General features: G+C 39.2%; 1 protein-coding gene across 14 annotated transcripts in view; it reads left to right on the top strand.

Annotated features, from left to right (window-relative positions):
- Positions 1-24,025, top strand: part of RAPGEF6 (Rap guanine nucleotide exchange factor 6) — a 227,803-nt gene that overhangs the window by 33,074 nt on the left and 170,704 nt on the right. For all 14 annotated transcript variants that reach the window (XM_073355612.2, XM_073355602.2, XM_073355601.2 and 11 more), the window contains 3 exons: positions 11,859-11,929; positions 12,338-12,394; positions 16,242-16,325. In XM_073355612.2, the coding sequence (XP_073211713.1) occupies positions 11,859-11,929; positions 12,338-12,394; positions 16,242-16,325 (212 nt within the window). The remainder of the gene's footprint in view (positions 1-11,858; positions 11,930-12,337; positions 12,395-16,241; positions 16,326-24,025) is intronic.

The following is a 24,025-nucleotide window of genomic DNA, read 5'->3' as shown; positions in this document are numbered from 1 at the left end:
TTGCACAAAACTCTTATGTCTTCAGGTTAGTCTGTTATAGCTCAGCTTTGTCACATGATGATTTAATGTTTTCAGTGTATATATAACCTGTATGACTTTCTCAGGAAGTCATATGTACGACTTATTTCCCAGTGCAGCTTGTCAGCTGGGCACCAAGAAAATTACTCTGTTCAAAAAATACAAGATGAGAATTTTGGGTCTGATTAGTGGATTTTTGTTTTGTTTTTTACTAGATGAAATACACAAGTCTGTCACTTCTGGGGACCCTTGTTTCAGACTTAAGACCTAAGTAAATGCATTAGAATGCTATCCTTTAGGTGCTTCATAGCATACGTTTAAACACAGCAAGCCTTTTTGCACAGTTGGTGTATTATGCTCTGCTGAGAAATTGCCAAAACATAATGTGGAGTTGGGAATTTATAGTATTTTCCATTCCATTCCAAACTAGGATTAAAGGCATTGGCAAATGCAGTGGAAGTTCACACAATAGTAATCCTTGTTAATAACCAGTGTTTATAGAAGATGTATATTATGAATGCCCTATATCAAAGTAATGTCAAATGATACTATTTGACAGTAAACTTAGAATCCCTTTCCTGTAAGCTGTCTTTCTGTCTGTATGTGTAATACTTTACTTTTCCATTAATTTTGTGTGTCTAGGGAGGCCTAGCGGTAGAATAGGAAAACCCTCTCATGAGCATCCTAGATTGGTGTTTGAAGTTATATATACTTGCCTGAGACGATGCAGGTGCAGGATGGCCCACAGAAGCATTCCAGATCTGGGTTTTTCTGTGAGGACAAACTATGGAAGGATATTTTTGACCTAAAGCGTACATCCCCTGTGGGGGTCAGGGAAAAGAAGAGCCAATTATACCAGGATCAAAGCTATGCATTACTCTTCCCTGGCCTGGAATCTGTGTGGTGATCCTGTCCATTTTGCAATGCTGCACTTTTTTGCTTAGTCCCCTAGAAACACTGTTCTTTCGCCTGTGTCTCCTCTGCAGCCCCTCATACAGAACACTTTCCTGAGTTAGGTTGTTAAATTTTCCATACTCCTATGTCTTCTAGTGACCCACTTTTATCATGATGCTTACAAGAACCTAATTGGCTGGCTATGGCAGAATTTGTGGAGTACTTACCAGGAAAAATAATAAAAACATTGTATTATTGGAAGTTTGTCATCAGATACCTGTTTCCTCTATCATCTCTCTGCTTTGCCTTTTTAGACCACAGTTACTGGGGCAGGGACTATGCTACATTTTGTTTTAAGGCAAATGTTGTAGGTCATTGTAGAAAGAGAAATAATAAAACTCCATAATAAGCATTACATTTCCCAAAATGCTGTGGTGTGTGGAGCTGTTGTCTAGAGGTTGACTTGGAAGACCGGGAAACGATCCTAAAGTTCTGTCAGATTTTTTTGTAGGAGGATTGGGGTGGACTGGATGAAGGGAGAAATCTATTGGGGATTTTTTGGGTGTGGGAGAGGCTGTTTTAGTTTAAAGAAAGGCGAGTGGTTGTGGGATTAGGCTGTAGTACAAATAAGAATACATAAATGCAGGAGGCACTTAATGTTCTAATAGCAATATGATTAGACAACAGATTAAATAACTCATTCCCTTTCACAAACCAAGTTGAACAGCTGCTCTTCTCACATCCTCTTTCTTAGGGAGGATGAAAGATGGTGAGTGTGGCTTCCAGAGCAGTGTATGAGTATGCTACTGTTGTCATGCTGATGCACATGAACAGCAAATATTTAGGATGTCATCAATTTCCATAGCTGAAAAGGAATAAGTATCAGAAAATGAGTTGTCAAAAGAAAATAGTCCAGAACTAGAGGATTGGTTCCATAAATAAGGGAGGCTTTTGTTACAGAAAAAAAGGCACCAATTTCGTACCCAGCAAAAAGATAGAGGATAAATAGATACTTAAAAATGTTGGTACCACTTATTCAGTACTCTTACAACCTACATTTGTGTGCATAAAAATTCCCATCTCTCCAGGGTTGTTTTTTTTTTTTTTGAGTATTAACATTTGATAGACGTACTGGGTTTGATTAATATGAGTAGAATCAGTAGTTTCACTCACTTAATAAAATCACCAGAATAAACATTCTGGATGGTGTAAGCAGGATCATTTTGTAATAGAACACTCTGTTAAATTGAGATTTCATGATTAGTGAATGTTTCTGTAAACAAAAAATAGCTTACTTCTGATTATTAGCATTTTGTTTCTGGTATTTACGTGGCAATGATTTGTAAAACTGTTAAAACTTCCTAAATAGTTTACAATTTTTTTTGGTTAAATCTGATCTGAAAAACATGCTGTGACGCTAAAGGGCTTTAGTCTCAAAGCATAACAACTAAAAATACTGTTTTAAAAATGAGTTGGTAGTATTCCATTAAAACGTTCAATTCACTTGACATACTATACACTTTTTATCTCTAGTCCACTTGAAACACTAATTCATGATGCTGATGTTAGTGAATACATACAGAAACAGAGGATACATTTCTAGACATGCTCAAAAGTCATCTTGGCAAATTCAACCCTGTTATAACCAGATACAGGTATGATCACACCAGTGTGAACCAAGGCTGAATTTGGCACAGGCTTTTTCTATTTCTTAAGTGGGGGAGATGTAGAAAGCTGATCGGTTTATTTCATATTGTACAAGGCCAGAAGAGAGAATGAATTTGATTTAAATCACTAGTCAGAAAGACTCTATTTAATCATGGATTTTTACATAAAAGTGCATTCTTGCTGGTTGTTATAACCTTAATACATATTCTTCACAACTCAGAGATAGATATAGGTTTCATTTTTAGAAGTTACACACACTACATTTTTAAAGTGATTTATTTTGAAAACTTTTCAAATTTTTTTTACAGCTATATCAGAAAATGGTTGTTTGGTTATTTCATTTACCAAAGGTAATTGAAGCAGATATTTATGAAGTCATTAGGAGGTGAACTATCTCCAGTTCAACAGGTTAATCATTAATATTTGGAGGATTTTCTTGCCATGCTGTATTAAGAGGAGAACATCACCAGACAGACATTTAAATTGTTTTATTTAACTAAAACAACAACGTTATGTATCCTGGATTTTTTTCTTCAACAGCAAACATATTTTAACAAAACAAGCATGTGAATTTTTGAATTTAGTTAAACATTCAAGTTTTTTAAAATCAGGTTTGTTTTTGTTAAAATTGTTTAAAATAGTTAAGTGGTTTTTTTTTTTTTAAATTAATAGACTGTCAGCCAGGTCAGTGTGAGAAACTTAAAATATTGGCTTTCTGCAGCTAACTCAGTTGTCTTCACCTTCATTTTCCTGTTTGTTCATAATCTGGAAAAGAAAAAAAACAAGCTTTCCTGCTTTTTCAGGTCCCAAACGATTTCTCAATTTGGAATGAATTAGTCCAAAGGAAGAAAATACTCTTTCATTACTGGCAGAAGAAGCTACTGCTGTTAAAAGTGAGATTATCACTTCAGCAGTCTCTGAATCCAAGTGCTTAAGTGACTTCCACCAGTTCACTGTGTGACTTTCTTCAAAACATCATCAGCAAACGTATTTCTTGAATTGGTTCACCCTTAGCTCTGACTTCATATTATAGTTGGCATTATGGAGGGATGATTGCAGGATTGTCCATGTCATAGCCAACTCCTCTTCAGCCGTTAAGGTTTGACCCTGGTACCAAGTATTGAGAATATTTGCAAGAAAATGAGCTAGAGATAGTGCTTGTCCCATTCGTTTTTTTAATGCTTGTAATCTAACTCTGTCATTGCATATTTCTCTTTTTAAGATCTCACTCAGTTCCTTCCAAATTTCAACAGCGTCAGCAATAAAACAGCTATTTCCCTGCATTTTGTTCAAGGTTACAGAAATAGGCTTCAGGGTACTCAGCATGTGTTCAACATTTCTCTTAAGCCCAATATTGAGAACTTTTTGGCTGTGACAGGGTTGGGACTCACCACTGCAGCGCTTCTTGCTGGCACTTCTGGGAATTAGCTGTCTAGTGCGGAGCGCCCTCTGCTGGTGGTGTCCCATCCATCTCTCGCCCTGATGGCGTCTGGACCTGCATTCCTCCTTGCTCAGGGGCATCGTCTTCAGGACGCTGCCCACTGCTCCAGTCTCACCCCCTTCCGGGGGTTTAGTGTTATCAGCAGTCCACCATCCAGCCACAGCCTGGATCAGGCCATGCTCTCTTCAGCCAGGTGTAGCACAAGGGGGAAGATGGGGACCCAAGCCCACCCACTACTCTGAGTCCTGACCCAGGGATCCCCTAGTGGCAGCCTCTCTGTCCTCCTTCTCTCCCCTTGCCCTGCTATTGTCCCTGGGTTGCTTCCCCTTTGGCCCTATGCATCTGACCAGCCCTTGGTAGCTAGGCCGGCAGCCTGGGGTTTTCCTTGGCCTGAGCTCCCCAGCTCCTTCTGTCCAAGGTGCTACCTTTCAGCCCAGGAGCCAGTTCTCCTCCCTTGACCACCAGGGAGAGACTGCCCTGCTCTTTGCTAGGCAGCCTTTATATAGGGCCTAGGCCGGCCCTGATTGGCTACCTCTCCCCCTGCCCTGATTGACTTTCCCCAGGCCTTCTCTGATTGGCTGCTGCAGATCTGTGCAGCCTCTCTGGCCTGGTTCAGCCCTTCTTCTCAATGCCATCTGTTTCTTCAAGAGTTTGTTCACAAACTGTCATCAGATTAGGCCAGTTCTTGATATAGTGCTCAAAACAGTCCACTACTGAGTTCCATCACACGTCTTGTGGGAGAGTTAGCTTGGTTCCTCCCACTTTTCTCAGAGCAGCTACTGCAAAGTGATTGTTACGGGAGTATTTTGCAATTTCAACAACATTTAGCTTTATTTCTGGAACACTGAAGGGAGTGTTTGGCTAGGAGATGCATAAAATGAGCACTGCAACTGTATGTTATTAGCTTGGGACTCTCTTCTAAATTTCTTCTCATCTTGGATACATTTGAAGCATTGTCTGTGACCAAGCTGCGTGCTAGACATTTGAATTTTTTTTCACAGTTTGTTATAGCTTTTACTGCTACTTCTTGTAAGTAGTCTGCTGTGTGTGCATTTCCTGATGTATCAATTGTTTCTGTAAGGAAGACATTCCCTTCTTCCGTTGTGTCACAAGCACATACAACAGGATCATTGTGGACATTGGTCCACCCATTAAGACTCAGGTTAACAATTTCACCCTCTAGACCTTTTGCACACTGCTCAATTTCTCTTTCATACACTTTATCCAGCAGTTCGCCTGTGACATCTGCTCTGTTGGGTGGACTGTATCCTGGTCTTCATGACCTAACCATGTTAATGAAGAGTGGGTTCTCAGTCATATGGAAAGGAGAATTTGTTGCATAAACAAACCGGGCAATTTTTCATCAATGACTTCTTTTTGTAATCTGCTTATTCTCATCACAAATTTATCCATGGTTGTTTCTGGATGATGGAGATTTTTTTTTCTTTTTGCGACAGGTGATATACTGTGGCTTTGTGACATACATGTGACTGAAACACTATCATTGGCAGATAACTCTGAAACTATAGAAAATGATGGTGATCTTGAAGGTGGATAGTCTTCAGAATCCTGTATATTGAGGGTGGATTGTCCTAAACAAAATAAGTCAATGCAGTTATTTAATTATTATCATCATACTGCTCATTTAGTATTACTCATTGCATTCACTGACACTCAGTACTACTTTAAAGGTGAAATTGTAAAAGGAAGATCTCCCAATTTCATATATTTATTTTTTATCACAACATCTAAAATGATAGTATCACAGAGTAACAACTATATTTTTGCTCAAACATGCAAATTCAAGAATAGTCCAGAAGGAAGACAGGCAGTCCTTAAGAAAGAAGTATGAAATAAAAAAGTTTACCAACCTAAAGATCCTGCATGTTCAGACATGTTCTTTTCATCATTTTCAACTTCTTCCTGAGAAGGAACACTTCTCATGATGTTCTTTCATTCGAGCAACCAGGCCTTGCATTTCTTTGTGGCACTATTTGAATTTTGCACGCATGCCTGTCTTACCCACAGATAGAGGACCTTCATTAAAATATTCCCAAACTGGGTCTTTTTTACAGCCTGCTACCATTATAGGTTTTCCCTTCTAGTGAGAGAATGGTATGGTAGATCTCAAATCAATGAAGTCTACACTCAGAAAGACCTCAAGACTTCTGCAATATGCTGCTCAAACAGTTTCACTTTTGTTTCTACTGCCTGTCCCTCCCTTCTCACATTTATCTCCAGACTTCTTCTCCTTGTCCAGATCTGTTCTGCCCCCAGCAATCTTCTGTTCCTTGAACTTTTTGAAACTTTGCACTTTTAGAGAGAGGTAAGGGATTGACTCTGTCCCTCTGCAAATTTGTGTACACATTAGGGTTGAGGTCTGTTATTTCTCACCTATTTCTTTCTTTCTTTATTTATTTTAAAACATTTTTGCTGTTAACAAGCAAGTTATCTCTGGAGACACAAATCCACAGTTTGAGAATTGCAAAACTAAGTATCTCTGATGGTATCTTGTAGACTGAGCACTGAGTCCCATTGGGTAGATAGAAAGATTAACCTAAACAATCTAAATAGAAGCCCTTGGAGCCCCATAAGATTGGGTCCCTAATCCATGAACTATTGAAACTCATTTACAAAACTTTTCTTAAACATTACATGAATATATTGTCTCATACTATAGAATTAGAATTTATAATCCCTATTCCATGATGAGATATCTTTGAGCTAAAATGTATCTTTATCTTTAGAAAGGTTTTTTCCTCAAAAAGCTTTTTATCAAAAATATCCGATTTTTTGATTTTTTTTTTAATCACTGATTTTTATCCACCCTGAGAAGAGATCATTATGATAATCTAGTCTGACCTCCTGTGTAGTTTGAGCGTAGTTGCTGTGCAAGAATTAAATCAGGTTTAGCGAGGAAGGTGTAATAAAATCCCTGACTGACTTCTTGAACAGAAGGACTGTAAAATATTGTTATTAAGTAACTTTGCCATCTTAAGTTTTAAAATACAGCCGTTTTTCTCTGGGCATTGTATAATTGCTTTCCTGTCGGACAATCTTTCACTAGGACTTTCCTGAAAACCCGCCTCTCTCATGCGTTTTTACCTACGCAAGTTGTAAACTGCAGAAAGCCTAGACCTTTTAAAATACTGGTATAAACCATATTCTCGCTATTTTAAAAATGGCCAACAGAGAAATAAGTAGCCTTTTTAACATCCATATATCTTGATCTAAGTGGCAGGTTTTTAATTAAACTGGAGGTTTCTTTTTAGAAGTTATCTAATGTTGGTTAATACTTTGTTTTCCCAGTGCTTGTGTTACTCTGAAAATGAAGGAGCACAACAAATTTTATTCCTTCAAGCATATAAAAAAATGACCATTTAAAGGTCTGGCTGGACTGGACCAGATCAGTAGAAGTGTCCATGCCTATGAGCAGTCTGAGTGGTCATTTGTATGTGCTGTCACTGTGACTTTGCACTTTTAATATAAATAGTATAAAAATAACTAGCCTCCTAGCTCCTACCTACCCAATCTGACTTTTTAAGCATCTGTTTTCAACAGCTATCTACAGATTATAGACAGAGCTGGTAGCAGTAAGGTTGCCAGACGCCTCGTAAGACCCTGTTTTTAGCTTCTTATAACTTTTTGTGTAACTTTAACCATTTAGTCTGAAATCTTCCATGCCAGGTATCTGCCTCAGGCTGCCTCTTTTTTCCGCCAGAAAACTTCACCCAAAATGGCCTACTTGTTTCTGAGAACAAGGCTAGGGGAGGAGACATTGTTTTGCCCATGTTAAAAGTAATACTGGCAACCTTGTCTTTGAACAGTTTTAGCTTTGGAGCAGGGATTTAAAATTTGGTAAGTAAATACGGTGTCTTTATGTCAGAGTTGTACCTTTTGCCATCCTCAATACAATCTGCTGAAACTTGATGAGTTTATAAGCTCCAAAAAGTTGTACTTCGCACATGCTCAGCAGAGACTTTCAGTTTTAATCTCTAAAATCTCCAAACATTGCATCCTCACTGAGCATGCCCAAGCCCATCACAGCTCCTAGTAAATTGACCAGACTGCATATGCACTATCCCCCCAGAGCTGCTGAGAGTGTTTTCTTGCCTTCCTTGCAGCATCATGGAGGCACAGTTATGTTATAATATTAAGACTTAAAAAGATATAGTATTAGGAAAATAAGATTGAGAGATTGTCCACATGGACAGTTAGCACATGGTGTGTGGAGGTGTGTCCAGGGTGTGAATCTACAGCTCACTAGCTTGCTGCACAGTAACTGGTAGCCCTGTACCCTGCTACCGAGCACTAAAAGTTCTGTGCACTTTGTGCACTTTGACATACTCCTATTCAACATTTAACTATGGAACTTTTAGTGCACAGTAGCAGGGTCCACATGGCTAGTTAGTACATGATAGTTAGTGCACTATAGATTCACACCATGGCTTGCCATGCACTAACTAGGGTTGCCAACTTGGTAATATTTAAAAACTGGACACTCCAGCAGGAGTGCTGGAACCTCCCCTGCCCCCCCCAAGGTTCCCTTTTCAACTGGACTTTCCAGTCGCAAACCGAGTACCTGGCCACGCTAGCACTAACTTTCCATGTAAACAAGTCCTGTGTCAGCTTGTTGCAACTTGTGGCTCGTATCCAGTGCATCTAAGGATAAAAGGGACCAGCTCCCAGAAGTAAATGAGACCTGGGATTGTGCTGGTGGTCTTTTTGTTTATGGGAAGAGGTGAGAAATGAAGTCTTTGTGCAGTGAAGTCCTCAACTGGGAAACTCTACCTCTTGTCTCCATGCAGGGAAAGTGGAAAGGATTTAGAAGCAAGTGGACTCCTGGGGGTGGGCCCAAGCAGGTCTACAAAACTATTAGTTGTATGGTGGGCGTCCTGAGGACTGCACTAGATCTAGTTAAATGTCTGGTATGGTACAGTGACAGGTGGGGCATGTAATGTGTCTCCCAGCTTTCAATAAATAAAGTTGCAGCCTGCATCTTAAAATCCATCCTGTGTGTGTGATCGTCATTTGTGTGCATGTCCTGATCAAAGCTATTTTGTCAGTCGTGAATGTGTTTTTACAAATTGTTAAAAAGCAGTGGAAGCTCTGAGTTTCAAAGATTACTTACAACACTTTTGTCATAAAAATAAAGGGAAGGCTAACCACCTGTCTGTATACAGTGCTATAAAATCCCTCCTGGCCAGAGGCAAAACCCTTTCACCTGTAAAGGGTTAAGAAGCTAAGATAACCTCGCTGGCACCTGACCAAAATGAACAATGAGGAGACAAGATACTTTCAAATCTGGAGCGGGGAGGGGGACAGAGGGTCGGTCTGTCTGTCTGTGTGATGCTTTTGCCGGGAACAGATCAGGAATGCAGTTTCAGAAACTCTGTTAAGTTAGTAAGTAATCTAGTTAGAAATGCGTTAGATTTCCTTTTGTTAAATGGCTGGTAAAATAAGCTGTGCTGAATGGAATGTATATTCCTGTTTTTGTCTCTTTTTGTAACTTAAGGTTTTGCCTAGAGGGATTCTCTATGTTTTGAATCTGATTACCATGTAAGGTATTTACCATCCTGATTTTACAGAGGTGATTCTTTTACCTTTTCTTTAATTAAAGTTCTTCTTTGAAGAACCTGATTGCTTTTTTATTGTTCTTAAGATCCAAGGGTTTGGGTCTGTGTTCACCTGTACAAATTGGTGAGGATTTTTATCAAGCCTTCCCCAGGAAAGGGGGTATAGGGCTTGGGGGGATATTTTGGGGGAAGATGTCTCCAGGTGGACTCTTTCCCTGTTCTTTGTTTAACATGCTTGGTGGTGGCAGCATAGGGTTCAAGGACAAGGCAAAGTTTGTACCTTGGGGAAGTTTTTAACCTAAGCTGGTAAGACTAAGCTTAGGGGGTCTTTCATGCGGTCCCCACATCTGTACCCTAGAGTTCAGAGTGGGGAAGGAATCTTGACAACTTTATTTTGGGATTTAAAAAACACATATTAAGTAGTGGAATATGAGGAGAAAAATTCAGTTATAAGGGAATATTGTTTGTGACCCATTCTTGTTCAAAAACTGTGACTATAGTATTTCAAGTAATGATGCTAAAATAAACTGTGACCCTACAGTATATTGTGAAGATTTTTTAAATTTTGGTTGAAGGTATTTTTTTTTTTCAGGTAGTTACACTTGATTTTCTTCAAAGATTACTTTCTATAACTAGTACACGACGTAATGTTTTATCATACACTGAACTGAAAAATACATGCATTACTTATTGCGATCACAAAAATGTCTATCACTGCAATATTTCTGTGTGAAAAGATCATATTTACAACAGAACCTGTAATAAAAGGGCTTTGCTTAAGATTTAGATATGCAGCAGTTCACCATTGGAACTTTAAAGCATGCTAATAAGCCCTTTGATTGATAGATGCTTTAGTTTTAGATAGCTTATTAAGCAATCAGTAACTTTTACAACTTTCATAGCATTAGGAATCTGAAGCTGTAATAAAGCTCACATACAAACCATCCATGACCTTTCTTTTTTATGGAACAGAATCCATATCCATCATGTTTCTGAAGCTGAGTACTAAGCCAAGAAATTTCTCAAAAAAAGCTACTGTAAATTCCAAAGCCTACGCTCATACTTTATTTGCATATGTTGCAGAAATAGCATCCCCTGTCACTGGAAACTTCGGAACACATGTTTTCAAATGTTCAAGCTGGTGAGAGTTTTACACTTGTGTGTGTATTGTATGATGCATGGGTTCAATGCTAACTAACAGCACACCTGTTCTGGATGGTAAAATAAATGCTGAATAGTTCTAGTGTTTTTTTGCCTTAGCATGTGGTCTACTCTATCAGCACAAAAATATTTTTTGGACTAAAGAGAGTTTTTGCAGTGAGAGGTTTAAACAACTGTATCTCATGATGAGTATTTTCATGTAAGGTCCAATCTTTAAAGTAAAAATTTGAATTTTTAATGTTTTTGGGGTAGCATGTTTTAATTTGGTGGCTGAAAAATATATTAGCTGCTGCAAACTGCACATTGTACTTCTAGCTTTACAGATGTATACATATGTATGTTTAATGAAGATAATTGAAGAAAGGCTTGCTGAATGCTTATTACCTCGAGTTACTACTAGAAACAGAGTTTAATTCTTTAGTAAAAATAACTCACGATGACAATCTGCTGCCTTTCTGGTGGTGGTATGTGCTGACAACCATTTGAGGCTCAGTCCCAGTCATCAGGTCTCTTGCTTTCAGCTGGCAAGGATTTGGAGTGTCTTGGAGCCAGTGTTGTAGAAATGGGAGGAAAGGGCCGTGCCTCAAAATGCAACACGTCCAGTTTGACTAAGAAGAATCATTCAGGTGTTTCAAAGGGAGTATGTTATTTGGATTCTGTCCTGACTCTTTGTTACTAACATGCTATGTGATTTGTGAGCATCTTCCTCAATTTCTCTGTGCCTCTTCTGTAAAATAAGTATACCCAACTTTAAAATGGTGATGTAAGGCCTTGGATGCAAGGCACTGTTATTTGATGTCTTCTACTTATTGTACAGAGCTATAAGTGTTTATGCTTCTATATAAATGCTGTACATGCAGAGGTTATGACTAACAAACCACATCAGGATCTTGCCCACAGAAGTACTTAAGTGTTAGTTGCAAACCAGTTTTATTGTGTCCACTGCTTAGAGTAGGTTGGCTCTGCAGGTCTGTTTTTTCCCTGAACTGTTTCCTTTTCTATTTTTTGTTCAAAAATATGTTAATTTGGGAAATATTGGGAAAATTAGATACTCCTAAAATCTGAATTGCATATAAGTGATATTTTCTTTTTGTTTGCAGGACTTAAATACTATATATTCTTATCTTCATGGAATGGACATATTGTCACATCTCAGGGAACATCAGCTAAGGTAAAGGATCGGGGGGAAGCACAGTCCAGTTCAAATTATATTCTATATAATTTTCTGTTGCAAATGCTCTAATAATATATGTATTCCATTTATCTTAGCACATATGAAATAAGAGGCAAACAAAACAAAGCACAAAATATGCAACAGAAGTATCTCTGTTCTTATACTGTTGCTATGGTTAATTCTAGTGTGTAGGAGTGATTTAAACAGAGAATATGTTGTGTTTTATCTATTTGGATAATGAAAATTTCATTTAAGTTTGAAGTTATGGTTCAAGAAGCAAAGCCAAATTTGTAGTCTTTCATATGACTTCCCCTGATACTTAAATAAAGTGATATTGCTGAAAGATTAATAGATTTAAAACATTTTTAGAGTTCAAAATCTAAATTAAAGTTTCATTTTTCTCAGAATAATGTCTTCAAGTGCTCGCTATGAAAGATACAAGGGCAACCAAGTTCTTTTTTGGTAAGTACATTTAAGCCACAATCATCACTCTCATAGTGGAGAAATCTAGTGCTTGCTTGCTTGTCAAATTATATGTGTCATCACAGATCCTAACGAGTGCCCCCTCCTAATCACTGACTAGGATTGTTGAGGGGAATCCAAGCCTCTGTGCTCTGGATTTCCAGGGTGTTACAAGTTCCTGGAGCTTGAACAGAGTCTAGCCCAGGGGTCTCAAACATGCGACCCATGTTATTTGCTGCAGCCCGCCAAGCTCCCTGTGGCCGCTCCAAGTTATTTCCTGTGGCCGCCAAGCTCTCCTCACCCTCAGTGCGCTGCGTCCCCACTCTTCTGCCTACCTCTAGGCTCTTCCTGCCTCCAAACAGCTGTTTGGCAGCACTTAGGGCTTTCCAGGAGGGAGGGGGGAGGAGCGGGGAGCTGCGCACTGAGGGGAGGAGGCAGAGAAGAGGCAGGGCAAGGGTGGGGATTTGGGGAAGGGGTTGGAATAGGGTCAGGGAGGGGGCGGAGTTAGGGTGGGGACTTTGGGGAAAGGGTTGGAATGGGGGTGGGGAAGGGGTGTGAGGAGGTGGGGAAGGGGCGGGGCCTCATGGAAGGGGTGGAGTGGGGGTGAGGCTGAGGGCGGAGGGCGGAGGGGGGGGTGTCAGTGATGTGGCCCTCGGGCCAATGTCCTCATGTGGCCCTCCTGGTGATTTGAGTTTGAGATCCCTGGTCTAGCCACTGCCCAATCTCAGGGTCCCTAGGCACACACTCTCAGGATGCAGACTTTCTATCTGCACCCTGAGTGTTAGAACCCCTCTGGGTGCAGCACTGCCCTTCAGACTCCCTGTTAATTAAATACACCCCTCTCCCAGAACTTCACACCAAAATGTGCGAAGTTTTTTTAGATTTACAGTGTAACTCACTCAGGGGTATGCAGTAGTTGTGAAGCAGTCAACACAATACATGCACACATTGCCAATTCTAACATCTTTATGCTCTTTTATTCTTAATCACGTAAAGCACAGGAGAATACAGATCATATAAAACAATACATGTCTGAAACCGTAATGTCCCTCGCTTTCTAGCTTGTCCTTCTCTTGTGAGACCTTGGAGGTTCAGGAAGGACGGTAGGCAGGCAGAGTCCTCTATCCCCTTGCCTACCCTGCCCTGCCACAACCAATCTCATTTTACTGTGGTGCAAAATGGCTCACTTTATAGACTCCAGCTGGGGTCACCTGCTGCTTTTGTTCTGCCTCCTGGAACTTTCCTTTACTTCCAATGGACTTTACTTTACTTTCCTTTACTTTACCTTCCTTAGATAAGAGAAGGAAGTGTCTTCTACCAAGTAGAGCTATCCCATAGACTCAAGGTGTGCTTCACTTTGAAAAGATGATTGTTGAGTGCTTATCATTCACCATTGTCTCTAGCCTGGCAGAGACATGACACAGCCCTGCTAACTCATGGGTGATCAATCTACATGTAGGCTTTCCATTATAGTAACTTCATGTTACAATTGCATAAAATCATAATGCAGAAGTGGTACAGAAAGAACCAACAAATTGTCATATATGTCTTCTTGTAATTGTGAATACAAAATATTGCAACATTTAAGGTTGACAAAAGTAATTTAAAAGTCTATTTGAGAGAGAAGATGGGTGAGGTAATATCTTTTATTGGACCAACTTCTTTTGGTAGAGACAAGCTTTCGAGCTTACACAGAGCTCTTCTTCAGGTGACCTTGGGAAAAAAGTTCAAAAACTGCAAACTCGTAAAAGAGAAGGGGTTTGAAGTGAAGGACATTGGGGAACTTAGGGACAACATCTAAGTGAAGTGCTGTCTGCAGAAGATTGGATCCTCTCTCTAGGACAGGGCATGCTAGGAAACTGTTCAGAGACAATATTAGAAAAGAGAAACTTAACTAATATAGAAGTGTAAAGCCTGAGATTGCATCTTTATTTATTTTCTATATAACTTGTATGTATTTCTTTTCCTTACTATTTCATCTTTGAATCGATGGTATGTCTACACTAAGAAATAAGCTCGATTTTAGAGAAGTTGATTTTTAGAAATCGATTTAATACGGTCGATTGTGTATGTCTCCACTAAGCGCATTAAGTCGGCAGTGTGTGTCCTCAATACCGTGGCTAGCATCGACTTATGGAGCAGTGCACTGTGGGTAGCTATCCCACAGTTGCAGCAGCCTCCGCTGCCCATTGGAATTCTGGGTTAAGCTCCCAGTGCCTGATGGGGCAAAAACATTGTCGAGGGTGGTTTTGGTTACATGTCGTCAGTCGCCCTTCCCGCCTTCCCTCCCTCTGTGAAAGCAACGGCAGACAATCGTTTCGCACCTTTTTGCCTGGGTTACCCATGTAGATGCCATACCACGGCAAGCATGGAGCCCACTCAGCTCACCGCTGCTGTTGTGAGCATTGTAAACACCTTGTGCATTATCCTGGAGTATGTGCGGAACCGGGCTATGATTTTTCTATTAAATAAACTTTGTGTATATTTTTACCACAAGCAGGCCTCTGGTGTGCAAACTTTGTGGAATGTGTCCCTCTAAAGTGAACTAATAATAGGGGGTCAGGTTTCATTCCTTTAGGGGAGATGAAAGGGAAAAGTCTGGGAGTCTGGTGGTTAAGAACTCAGGGAAATTGATTTGGAGGGTTCTTGGGACTGGAGGGGGTTTTTGAGGTCACTTTGGAAGTATTAACTAAGCTGGTGGAAGGTTGAGACCTTTATGTTTGTAGGCTGGCTACTGGTGGCAGGGCTCTGAGCCACCATAGTAATACAGCATTAAGACACCCAAAGTTACAAGCAAGGTGGTGATAGAACCCCTTACTAGTTTCAGTGATTCCCAAAGCATCATAGTTTGGAAGCTTGTCTTATTGGTCCAATTCCTGCTGGTGAATTCCTGCTACCTCACTCACCTTGTCTCTCTAATATCCTGGGATCAACACAGCTACAACAACACTGCAAATAAGTATATTAGTAACTTTGAAAATTAATGGTTGTACAAATATATTGGTTGAGATTTTCAGAAGTGCCTACAGAATTGGACCACATAACTCGCATTAAAAGTGTGTGCGTGCACATGCGTGTCCAAAATATATTTTTCAAATGTATGTGTATGACGCATGAAGAAAAACTGATATGCTTGTGGACATGGTATTGGTGTTGCAGTAGATGGCACTCTTTCCTTGGAGTTGGTACTGACCAGTTCCTCTTCATGTTGTGAGGGGCCTTGATCTTAGGGGAAGCGCTCTAGCACTGGGAACTTAAACATTAGATCTGACTGCTATTGGTATTTAAAAATCCTGTGGCACTTAGAAATAGCTAGGTATGTTAGTTCTAGTGTATTTGCTAAACTCCTGTTTGGACAATTAAATAGTTTATCTAATTTTGTCCCATAGTTTGTTGTGGGATATATATATATATTTTTTTTTCTTGCATCCTTTGCTAAACTTATTGTGCATTATTAAAATGCTAAAGAATTTTAGTACAGGATGAAATAATTCTTGTATATGTAGTTGATAACATGCTTTGGAATGAAAATGTTTTAAATACAAGTGAACATAATTTTATTTTTGAATATTCATTTTTAAATTGACTCAAAATATTGTAAGATTTAGGGTAAAAGTAAATTTCAGCTTAAAATTCTGCACAGGCCATTCTATTTCAATATAAATGAATACTCCTAAAATGTTAATTTGTGGGAGTGTATCAGCAACGTTCTTGGACTTCAATCTACAGTCTAAATCTTCAGTATGGTAAAATGTGGAGCTTCAGTACCAGGGTGATAACTTAAATAACATATTTTATATTGCTGTCAAATAGATGATATCAGTTATTTTGATTTTCTTTCCTACAGTTCAGAAACTATTGCAAGATGTTGGTATATTCTTCTTTCTGGGTCTGTCCTTATGAAGGATTCCATGTTTTTACCCCCATGCAGGTATGTACAAGTTAATTTAACTGCTTAAAGGGACACTATCAACATACACTTCATTGCATATGTTAAAAAGATTACCTTAATTTTTTCACTTTTAATAACTTAAAAATAGAATTTTTTTCTTTATTTTTGCATTTCTCTCTGATTGAACATTGAAGATCAATTGTAGCTTTCAAAATTACCAGGCTCCCTTTTTAGTTCTCTGTGTGTTAGAGTTCACATAACAAACACTGCATCAGTGGTACTCTTATTTAAAAATGTCTCCTGTTGATTATAGTTTAAATTTAGGGAAAAGTTTATTTTTGTTTTGGGCTCTTTAATAAAATCTTATTTTTACAAAAATCTAAATTTTGGGCCATATGAGTTGACATTGTTCGTTTTCTCTTCACAAATGTGACTGTGTAACAGTCTATTCCAGGGGTCTCAAACACATGGCCAGTGGGGTTATTTTCTGCAGCCCACCAGCTCCCCACAGCACCCTCCCACCCAGCATTTACCTAGAGCGGCTCCGGCCTGGCGTGCACTGGGGGCAGGGCAGGCTGCCTGCCTGCCTGCCCTGCCACCACGCCGCTCCGGGAAGCGGCCGGGACCTGGGGGAGGGGGAAGGGGCACAGGGGTGTGTGTGTTGCACTGGCCGCTCCTCCAGGTACCTCCTCCGAAGCTCCCATTGGCCGCAGTTCCCCGTTCCTGGCCAAAGGGAGCTTTGGGGGAGGTACCTGGAGGAGCGGCCAGGGCAAAATGAGGGCATGATCCTTCATTGAGGCCTCTAGGCATCACAACAATATAAAAATAAATAGCTAATTATGACATAAACGTGCATCTCCATAATATTATTTTTAGGGCTGTCAAACGATTAAAAAAAGTAATCACAATTAACGACATGATTAAATGATAATAGAATACCATTTATGTAAATATTTTTGGATGTTTTCTACATTTTTCAAATATATTGATTTCAATTATAACAATACGAAGTGTACAGTGCTCACTTTATATTTATTTTTATTACAAATATTTGGACTGTAAAAAAAACAAAAAGAAATAGTTTTTTTCAATTCATCTACTACAATTACTGTAGTGCAATCTCTTTATCACGAAAGTTAAACTTACAAATGTAGAATTGTGTATGAAAATATAAAAAAATGTAAAACTTGAGAGCCTACAAGTCCACTCATTCCTATTTCTTGTTCAGATAAACATGTTTGTTTACATTTGATATGCTGAGATAATGCTGCTTCTTGTTCACAATGTCACCTGAAAGTGACAACAGGTGTTCGCATGGCACTATAGTAGCCGGCGTCGCAAGATATTTATGTGCCAGATGTGCTAAAAATTCATATGTCCCTTCATGCTTCAACCACCATTCCAGAGGACATGCGTCCATGCTGATGACTGGTTCTGCTTGATAACAATCCAAAGCAGTGCAGACTGATGTATGTTCATTTTCATCATCTGAGTCAGATGCCACCAGCAGAAAGAAGGTTGATTTTCTTTTTTGGTGGTTCAGGTTCTGTAGTTTCCGCATCAGGGTGTTGCTCTTTTGAGACTTCTGAAAGCATTCTCCTCACTTCATCCCTCTCAGATTTTGGAAGGTACTTCAGATTCTTAAACCTTGGGTCAAGTGCTATAGCTATCTTTAGAAATCTCACATTGGTACCTTCTTCGTGTTTTGTCAAATCTGCAGTGAAAGTGTTCTTAAAATGAACATGTGTTGGGTCATCATCCGAGACTACTATAACATAAAATATATGGCAGAATGTGGGTAAAATAGAGCCGAAGACGTACAATTCTCCCCCAAGGAGTTCAGTAACAAATTTTATTAATACGTTATAATTTTAACAAGCATCATCAGTGTGGAAGCATGTCCTCTGGCATGGTGACTGAAGGGGCATACGAATGTTTAGCATATCAGGCATGTAAATACCTTGCAATGCCAGCTACAAAAGTTCCATACGAACACCTCTTCTCACTTTCTGGTGACATTGTGAATAAGAAGTGGGCAACATTATCTCCCTTAAATGAAAACATACTTGTTTGTCTTAGTGAATGGCTGAAAGAGAAGTAGGACTGAATTGACTTGTAGGCTCTAAAGTTTTGCATTGTTTTGTTTTTGAGTTCAGTTATGTAACAAAAAAAAATCTACATTTGTAAGTTGCACTTTCATGACCGAGATTGCACTACAGTATTTGTATAAGGTGAATTGAAAAATACTGTTTCTTTTGTTTATCATTTTACAGAGCACATATTTGTAATAAAAAATAATATAAAGTGAGCAGTGAACGTTTTATATTCTTGGTTGTAATTCAAATGAATTTATTTGAAAATGTAGAAAAACATCCAAAAATATTTTATAAATGTCAACTGGTATTCTATTATTTAACAATGTGATTAAAACTGTGATTAATCATGATTAATTTTTTTGTTAATCGCATTAGTTCACTGTGATTAATCGACAGCCCTAATTATTTTTCTTATTCTATTACTTAGACGTTTTGTTTTTCTTTATGCAGATTCTCTGTCAAAATAGTGTTTTACTATCTAGTTTATCAGTAATGCAAATTAGTGTTGTGATGGGACTCACAATTTCAGTTTGAAATTGATTGAATACTTCATCAGTCATTGAAGGATAAATTTAACACACACTGTATTTACATCTATGCACTCAAATTTTATGGTAAACTTACAGGACTGAAATGCTTTTGAGCTTAGTATCTAACCAGAGGCAGGAAATCAAACTCTCAACCATTCTGGAGTGAAGTTCAGCAATGCCTGAATTTTGTCACAAGTGGGTATGTGCATAAAGCCTAGATAAAGACTGCATTGAAATGGTGTGCTTACTTGAATTTAAGGAGTGCATAATTTAAGTGACTTATGTAAAAAAATAAATTGTAAGTCTGCCATAAATTATTAATGAGATTACAACTGCTTATATAGTGGAGAATGAGGGAAAGCGGCTGCCAGGCTATTATAAGGGTAAGAATGTTCTGTTGTATGACACTGTTTACAGTCTATATTATGTGGTTCTTGGTGGTGTTTTTTGGGGCTACTTAGTTAGTGAGATCATCTGGGAAGGAAATGAACATTCTTTCCTTTTGGGTAATGAGACAATGTGTATGATGTACAAAAGGCGTGAAGGAAAAAATATATTTGGAGCTCAACCACCTCAATTAAGTAAATAACAGTTGTTGTTTTTGTTATTTAACTATGAGAATGAAAAGCTTCAGAGATATTGGACTCTTCTATAATCACGTAAGACGTTACAATTATGTCTTGCTCTTCTAAGCAGAATGTTAAACTTTTCTATGAAAAGAAAAAAATGGTGGCAAAAGAATTGAAGTAGTTCTACCCACAGTCATATGGCACTAAAAGAAATGAAATTGTCTGTTAGAAACACTGCATGTTTTGCCTGGCATGCAAAAGATATTTGATAAGAAAGGAAAACTTTAATGTGCAAACTTTAGTCAGGCTCTGCACAGCACTCTGATCTTAATTTAGCATTTCAGAGCAAATTTTCTCATTAACTATGTACTCTAGATCAGTGATTCTCAACAAGGGACGCACACATCCATAGGAGGGTACTCAGAGGTCTTCCAGGGGATGCATTAACTCATCTAGATATTTGCCTAGTTTTACAACAGGCTACATGAAAAGCACTAGCAAAGTCAGTACAGACTAAAATGTCAGACAGTGACTTCTTTATACTGCTCTATATACTATACACTGCAATATAAGTACAGTGTTTATATTCCAATTGATTTATTTTATAATTATATGGTAAAAATGGGAAAGTAAACAATTTTTCAGTAATAGTGTACTGTGACATGTTTGTATTTATATGTCTGATTTTGTAAGCAAGTTGTTTTTAAGTAAGGTGAAACTTGGGGGCACGCAAGTCAAATCAGACTTCTGAAAGGGGTACAGTAGTCTGGAAAGGTTGAGAGACACTGCTCTAGATACATTTTAAGAGTCACATTGCGCTCATATTTGTGATCATGTGTGATTATGATGGAATACTTAGGCACCGAGATGTCCAAATCCTCTTTCCAAACACACACTTAGTCAGTAATATACAGAATGTAAGTATATTAATATATTGCTGTGTACTGTTTACACTGCCATAGCTGTTAGATAATAAAAAATGCATTGTTTTACACACTAGATTTTGAGACTTGTACAAGTCTAGAGAAAACTGTGTTGTGACAGAAGGTAAAGAATTCATGCTAACCTACATATTTTAGTATGGTTATTTATTTAACCAATAAGCTCTGATTCTTTGTACTTTTTTAGTGTTCTAAATCTTGATTGTTTATAAACACTTCACCTCTTCACTTCAGTTGATGATGTTGTATCTTTTTTTTAAAAATGTGGTGTGCTCAAGCTTAAGCTTGGCTAAGATAGAATGCCAATAATATTTGAACAAAGAAAGAATGAAGGATATAAACCATCAGAAGTGACAAGAAGACTACAAAAGTATGAGTAACAATGGACCATGTCTAAAGCCAAAAAATTTCATATTTTGTAATGAAATAGACAACTTGGTGCTCCCTTTCCTTTGACAAATACAAGCGCTTATCCCCAACCCCAGACCAAACAGACTAAAATCGTTGTGCTCAGGTTGCACACTGTGAGAGCTTCAATGTGAATGAAAGATTAACCATTTATGAATACTGTGCCCAATAGTAGTGTGGTACATTTCAGGTTACTTTTTCGCATCTGAAGACATGTTTTCTCTCTGTATGCCATATAGTGGAGTTGCACATTTTAGAACTGTCACTATTTTAACTTTTCTTGTGAAGCAGTTCCTTAGATAGTTTTGTTTTCTTGATCTTTATAAAATCTAGACCGTCTTCTCAGGTCTCTGCCATCCCTTACTTTGCCATGCAGGTTAATACTTGGTGTACCCCAGCACTGTGCCAACGTTTGCCAATTTTAAAAAGTAATACGAGGACAGAAAAGCACTTGGGATGCTGCCTGTTGACCCCGGCTCATTTGATGAATGATCTGTTTAAAATAAAATATTCAGAACACACAGGAGGAGGTTGAGCCCACACAATATAACTCCCCCCTCCCTCTGACCCTGTGAAAACACACCTGTGCAAGGGTCACATGTTTGGGGCTCTGTAGTTCCTACGTGATAGGCAAGGAGCAAGTGGACCTTGAGAAGAACTATTTTTTCATTTCATTGGGCCTCAGCAAAGATTTCTGGTAGAACAGAAGACTGTCTTTTTTCTTATGCACACTCCCACAAAATACTCCCAACCCATACATGAGAGGATTTGGCCTGAGAATGGCCAGGGATCGCATGGTAGCACAAGTTTTCAGGGAGCCATGCTGTCATGGATGTTGAGGGCCTGAGCAATAGTTTGGAGCCACTTAAGCCTCTGTGTGAATGACCCGAAGGCCATGGGCTTTCTCTATAGATTTTGAGAAATGATTAAGTTCAGGTACCTTGGCCTCTGCATGGGAAAGCAAACCTTCCTTCCTCCCTTTATTCCCCTCTTCTTCATTCAGTGGCAACTACAAAATGTATTATTGCATATTGCTAGGGTATGGAGCTTTGTTTAATTTGCCTCTCTGCCCCAGCTTTCGATATCCTCTGGATATCCCCCTCCTGGGGGGTGCGTATCACTATCTTATTGTCCAGCCATTTCATAGAATCATAGATGATCAGGGTGGGAAGGGACCTCCGTAGGTCATCATCTAGTCCAACCCCCAGGGGACAGTGTGGGGACCCAGGCCGGCTTACTACTCCAGGACCCAGCCCAGGGATCCTGTAAATAGAAGCTTCCTGCTGCTCCTCTGTAATGACCATCAATGGTGTATTATTTCCCTGGGCCACTTCCCCTTCACTCCACCACCTTCTTCGCCCTCACCTCAGGGTACTCAGCTGGTCAGTTTCAGGAGCCAGCCACTGCTCTGTGCAGGGTACTTGCAGTTCTCTCAGTCCTTCACAGACTCAGTCCTTACTTCCTGGGCTCCCAGCAGCAACTGACTCTACTCTGCCAGTGCCCTGCAGCTCTCGTTTATGTGAGCCTACTGGAACTGGATTGGTTGTTCCCTGCAACTCCTCCCTGATTGGCTGTGCTTCCCGCAGCCTCTCTGGGCTGCTTGGGGGATTCTCCTCCATAGATCCTTTTGGGGGAAGGCATGGTTAACTCCTTTTATGCCTCTGGGGGGAGCCATATCTAAATAATATTTGTTTTTATTTGCAGCTACTATGGAAGGATATCTAACTTGCTTCTGGAAATCTGAATCTATTTATTTTCTCTAATGAATTATGTGGAAAAGAGGGTTTGGAGCACATAATGGAAAATATGGTCATTATGAATCTGACATCTCTTGAAAAATAAAATGTTTTATACATGTAAGAATCTTTGAAATGGAAGTTGTCGATCCTCCCTAGTTTAAAAAAAAAATCCAAATGTTCCTATTCTTTAAAAAAAGGCATGACTTGTACATTTGTTTATAAGATGCCACTTACCTATTAAACATTCACTGCTATTCTAAGTTTTTGGGGATATCGGGGAGATTCTCTTAATTCATAGTTAAGAAAAGTGATTGTGTCTTTGCAAATTAAGTCTGAAAGGGCAAATGCATTGCTGTAGATATGCTGAACGTTTGCTGGAATGAGTTATACATTAGAGACAGTCTTGATGATCTCTCAAGGTATGCACAATGTGCCCAGCCTTTTGATGGTGTCGTCATCAGCCACGTGGGGAGCCAGTAGACCACTGTCGAAATATGTCAGTGGGCACGCGTTAAGGATATGCGATTTGAACACAGCTATATGATGGGGTCATTAGAAAAACCCCATATAAAGAGATTGGCCACACAATTGCCCAGTCTTGTTCGAAACTGGTTCAGAGATGACGACAGGTGCCTTGGCATATCAAAACCTGGGGGACAGACAGTGGGTCAGTGATGAGAGAGTAATTAACTACTGTTGTCACTGACCACTTGTTGCACCAATTAGATTCCACTGTCATGTCCTATGGTAGCATAAATGACCATAAAGGGCTTCAAGAAGATAGGTGAGCTGGAGGGTGGTTGAAGGGGTCTGCGTACAAAGGTAGGTCACTGTTTTCATGGATCTTGGCAAGTTTTTTCACTGATACTGTTCAACGTGTACATCAACGACCTGCCAGCTACACTCTTGTTCAGGTTTATCTCTGTGCTAATGACATCTGCTGCAGCTACCAAGCTCAGTCCTTCTCAGAAATTGACGAGGTCTTGAATGGTGAAATGTAGCTGCTGGCAGACTAACGTAGATGATAGTCAAGCTTTTCCAAGACAGTTTTTAGTGTATTTCATCTGTATAATTCAAGCATTATTCACAAATTTCTATGTTCTTTAAAATGGGGTTTAACTATGTTCAGAGCTTATATCGAGAAAGCGTTTTGAAGGCTGCTATTTATGAGATAGTTCTATAGTAAAGAGTCTCAATATCTTTATAAAAGCTGTAAGCCACTTTAAAAAATGGGTGGGTTATATTAGGATCCCATACCACTTGAGCGTGCTTTTTGGGCCTTGCGGTTGAAAACCAAGTACTTTAAAATGTCTAAGGTCCTGTTCCTGCAAACACTTAAGTACATGCTTAACTTTACTGCCACGAGTTGTACTATTGAAATCAACGGGGCTACTCATACTAGTAAAATTAATCATGTGCTTAAGTGTTTGTAGGATTGGGGCGTAAGTGTTGTGGC

The sequence above is a fragment of the Lepidochelys kempii genome, chromosome 8 (genome assembly GCF_965140285.1).
Source record: "Lepidochelys kempii isolate rLepKem1 chromosome 8, rLepKem1.hap1, whole genome shotgun sequence".
In the NCBI taxonomy this organism is placed as follows: Eukaryota; Metazoa; Chordata; order Testudines; family Cheloniidae; genus Lepidochelys; species Lepidochelys kempii.
Note: the sequence above shows the minus strand (reverse complement) of the source record. Positions and strands in the feature narration are given on the sequence as shown.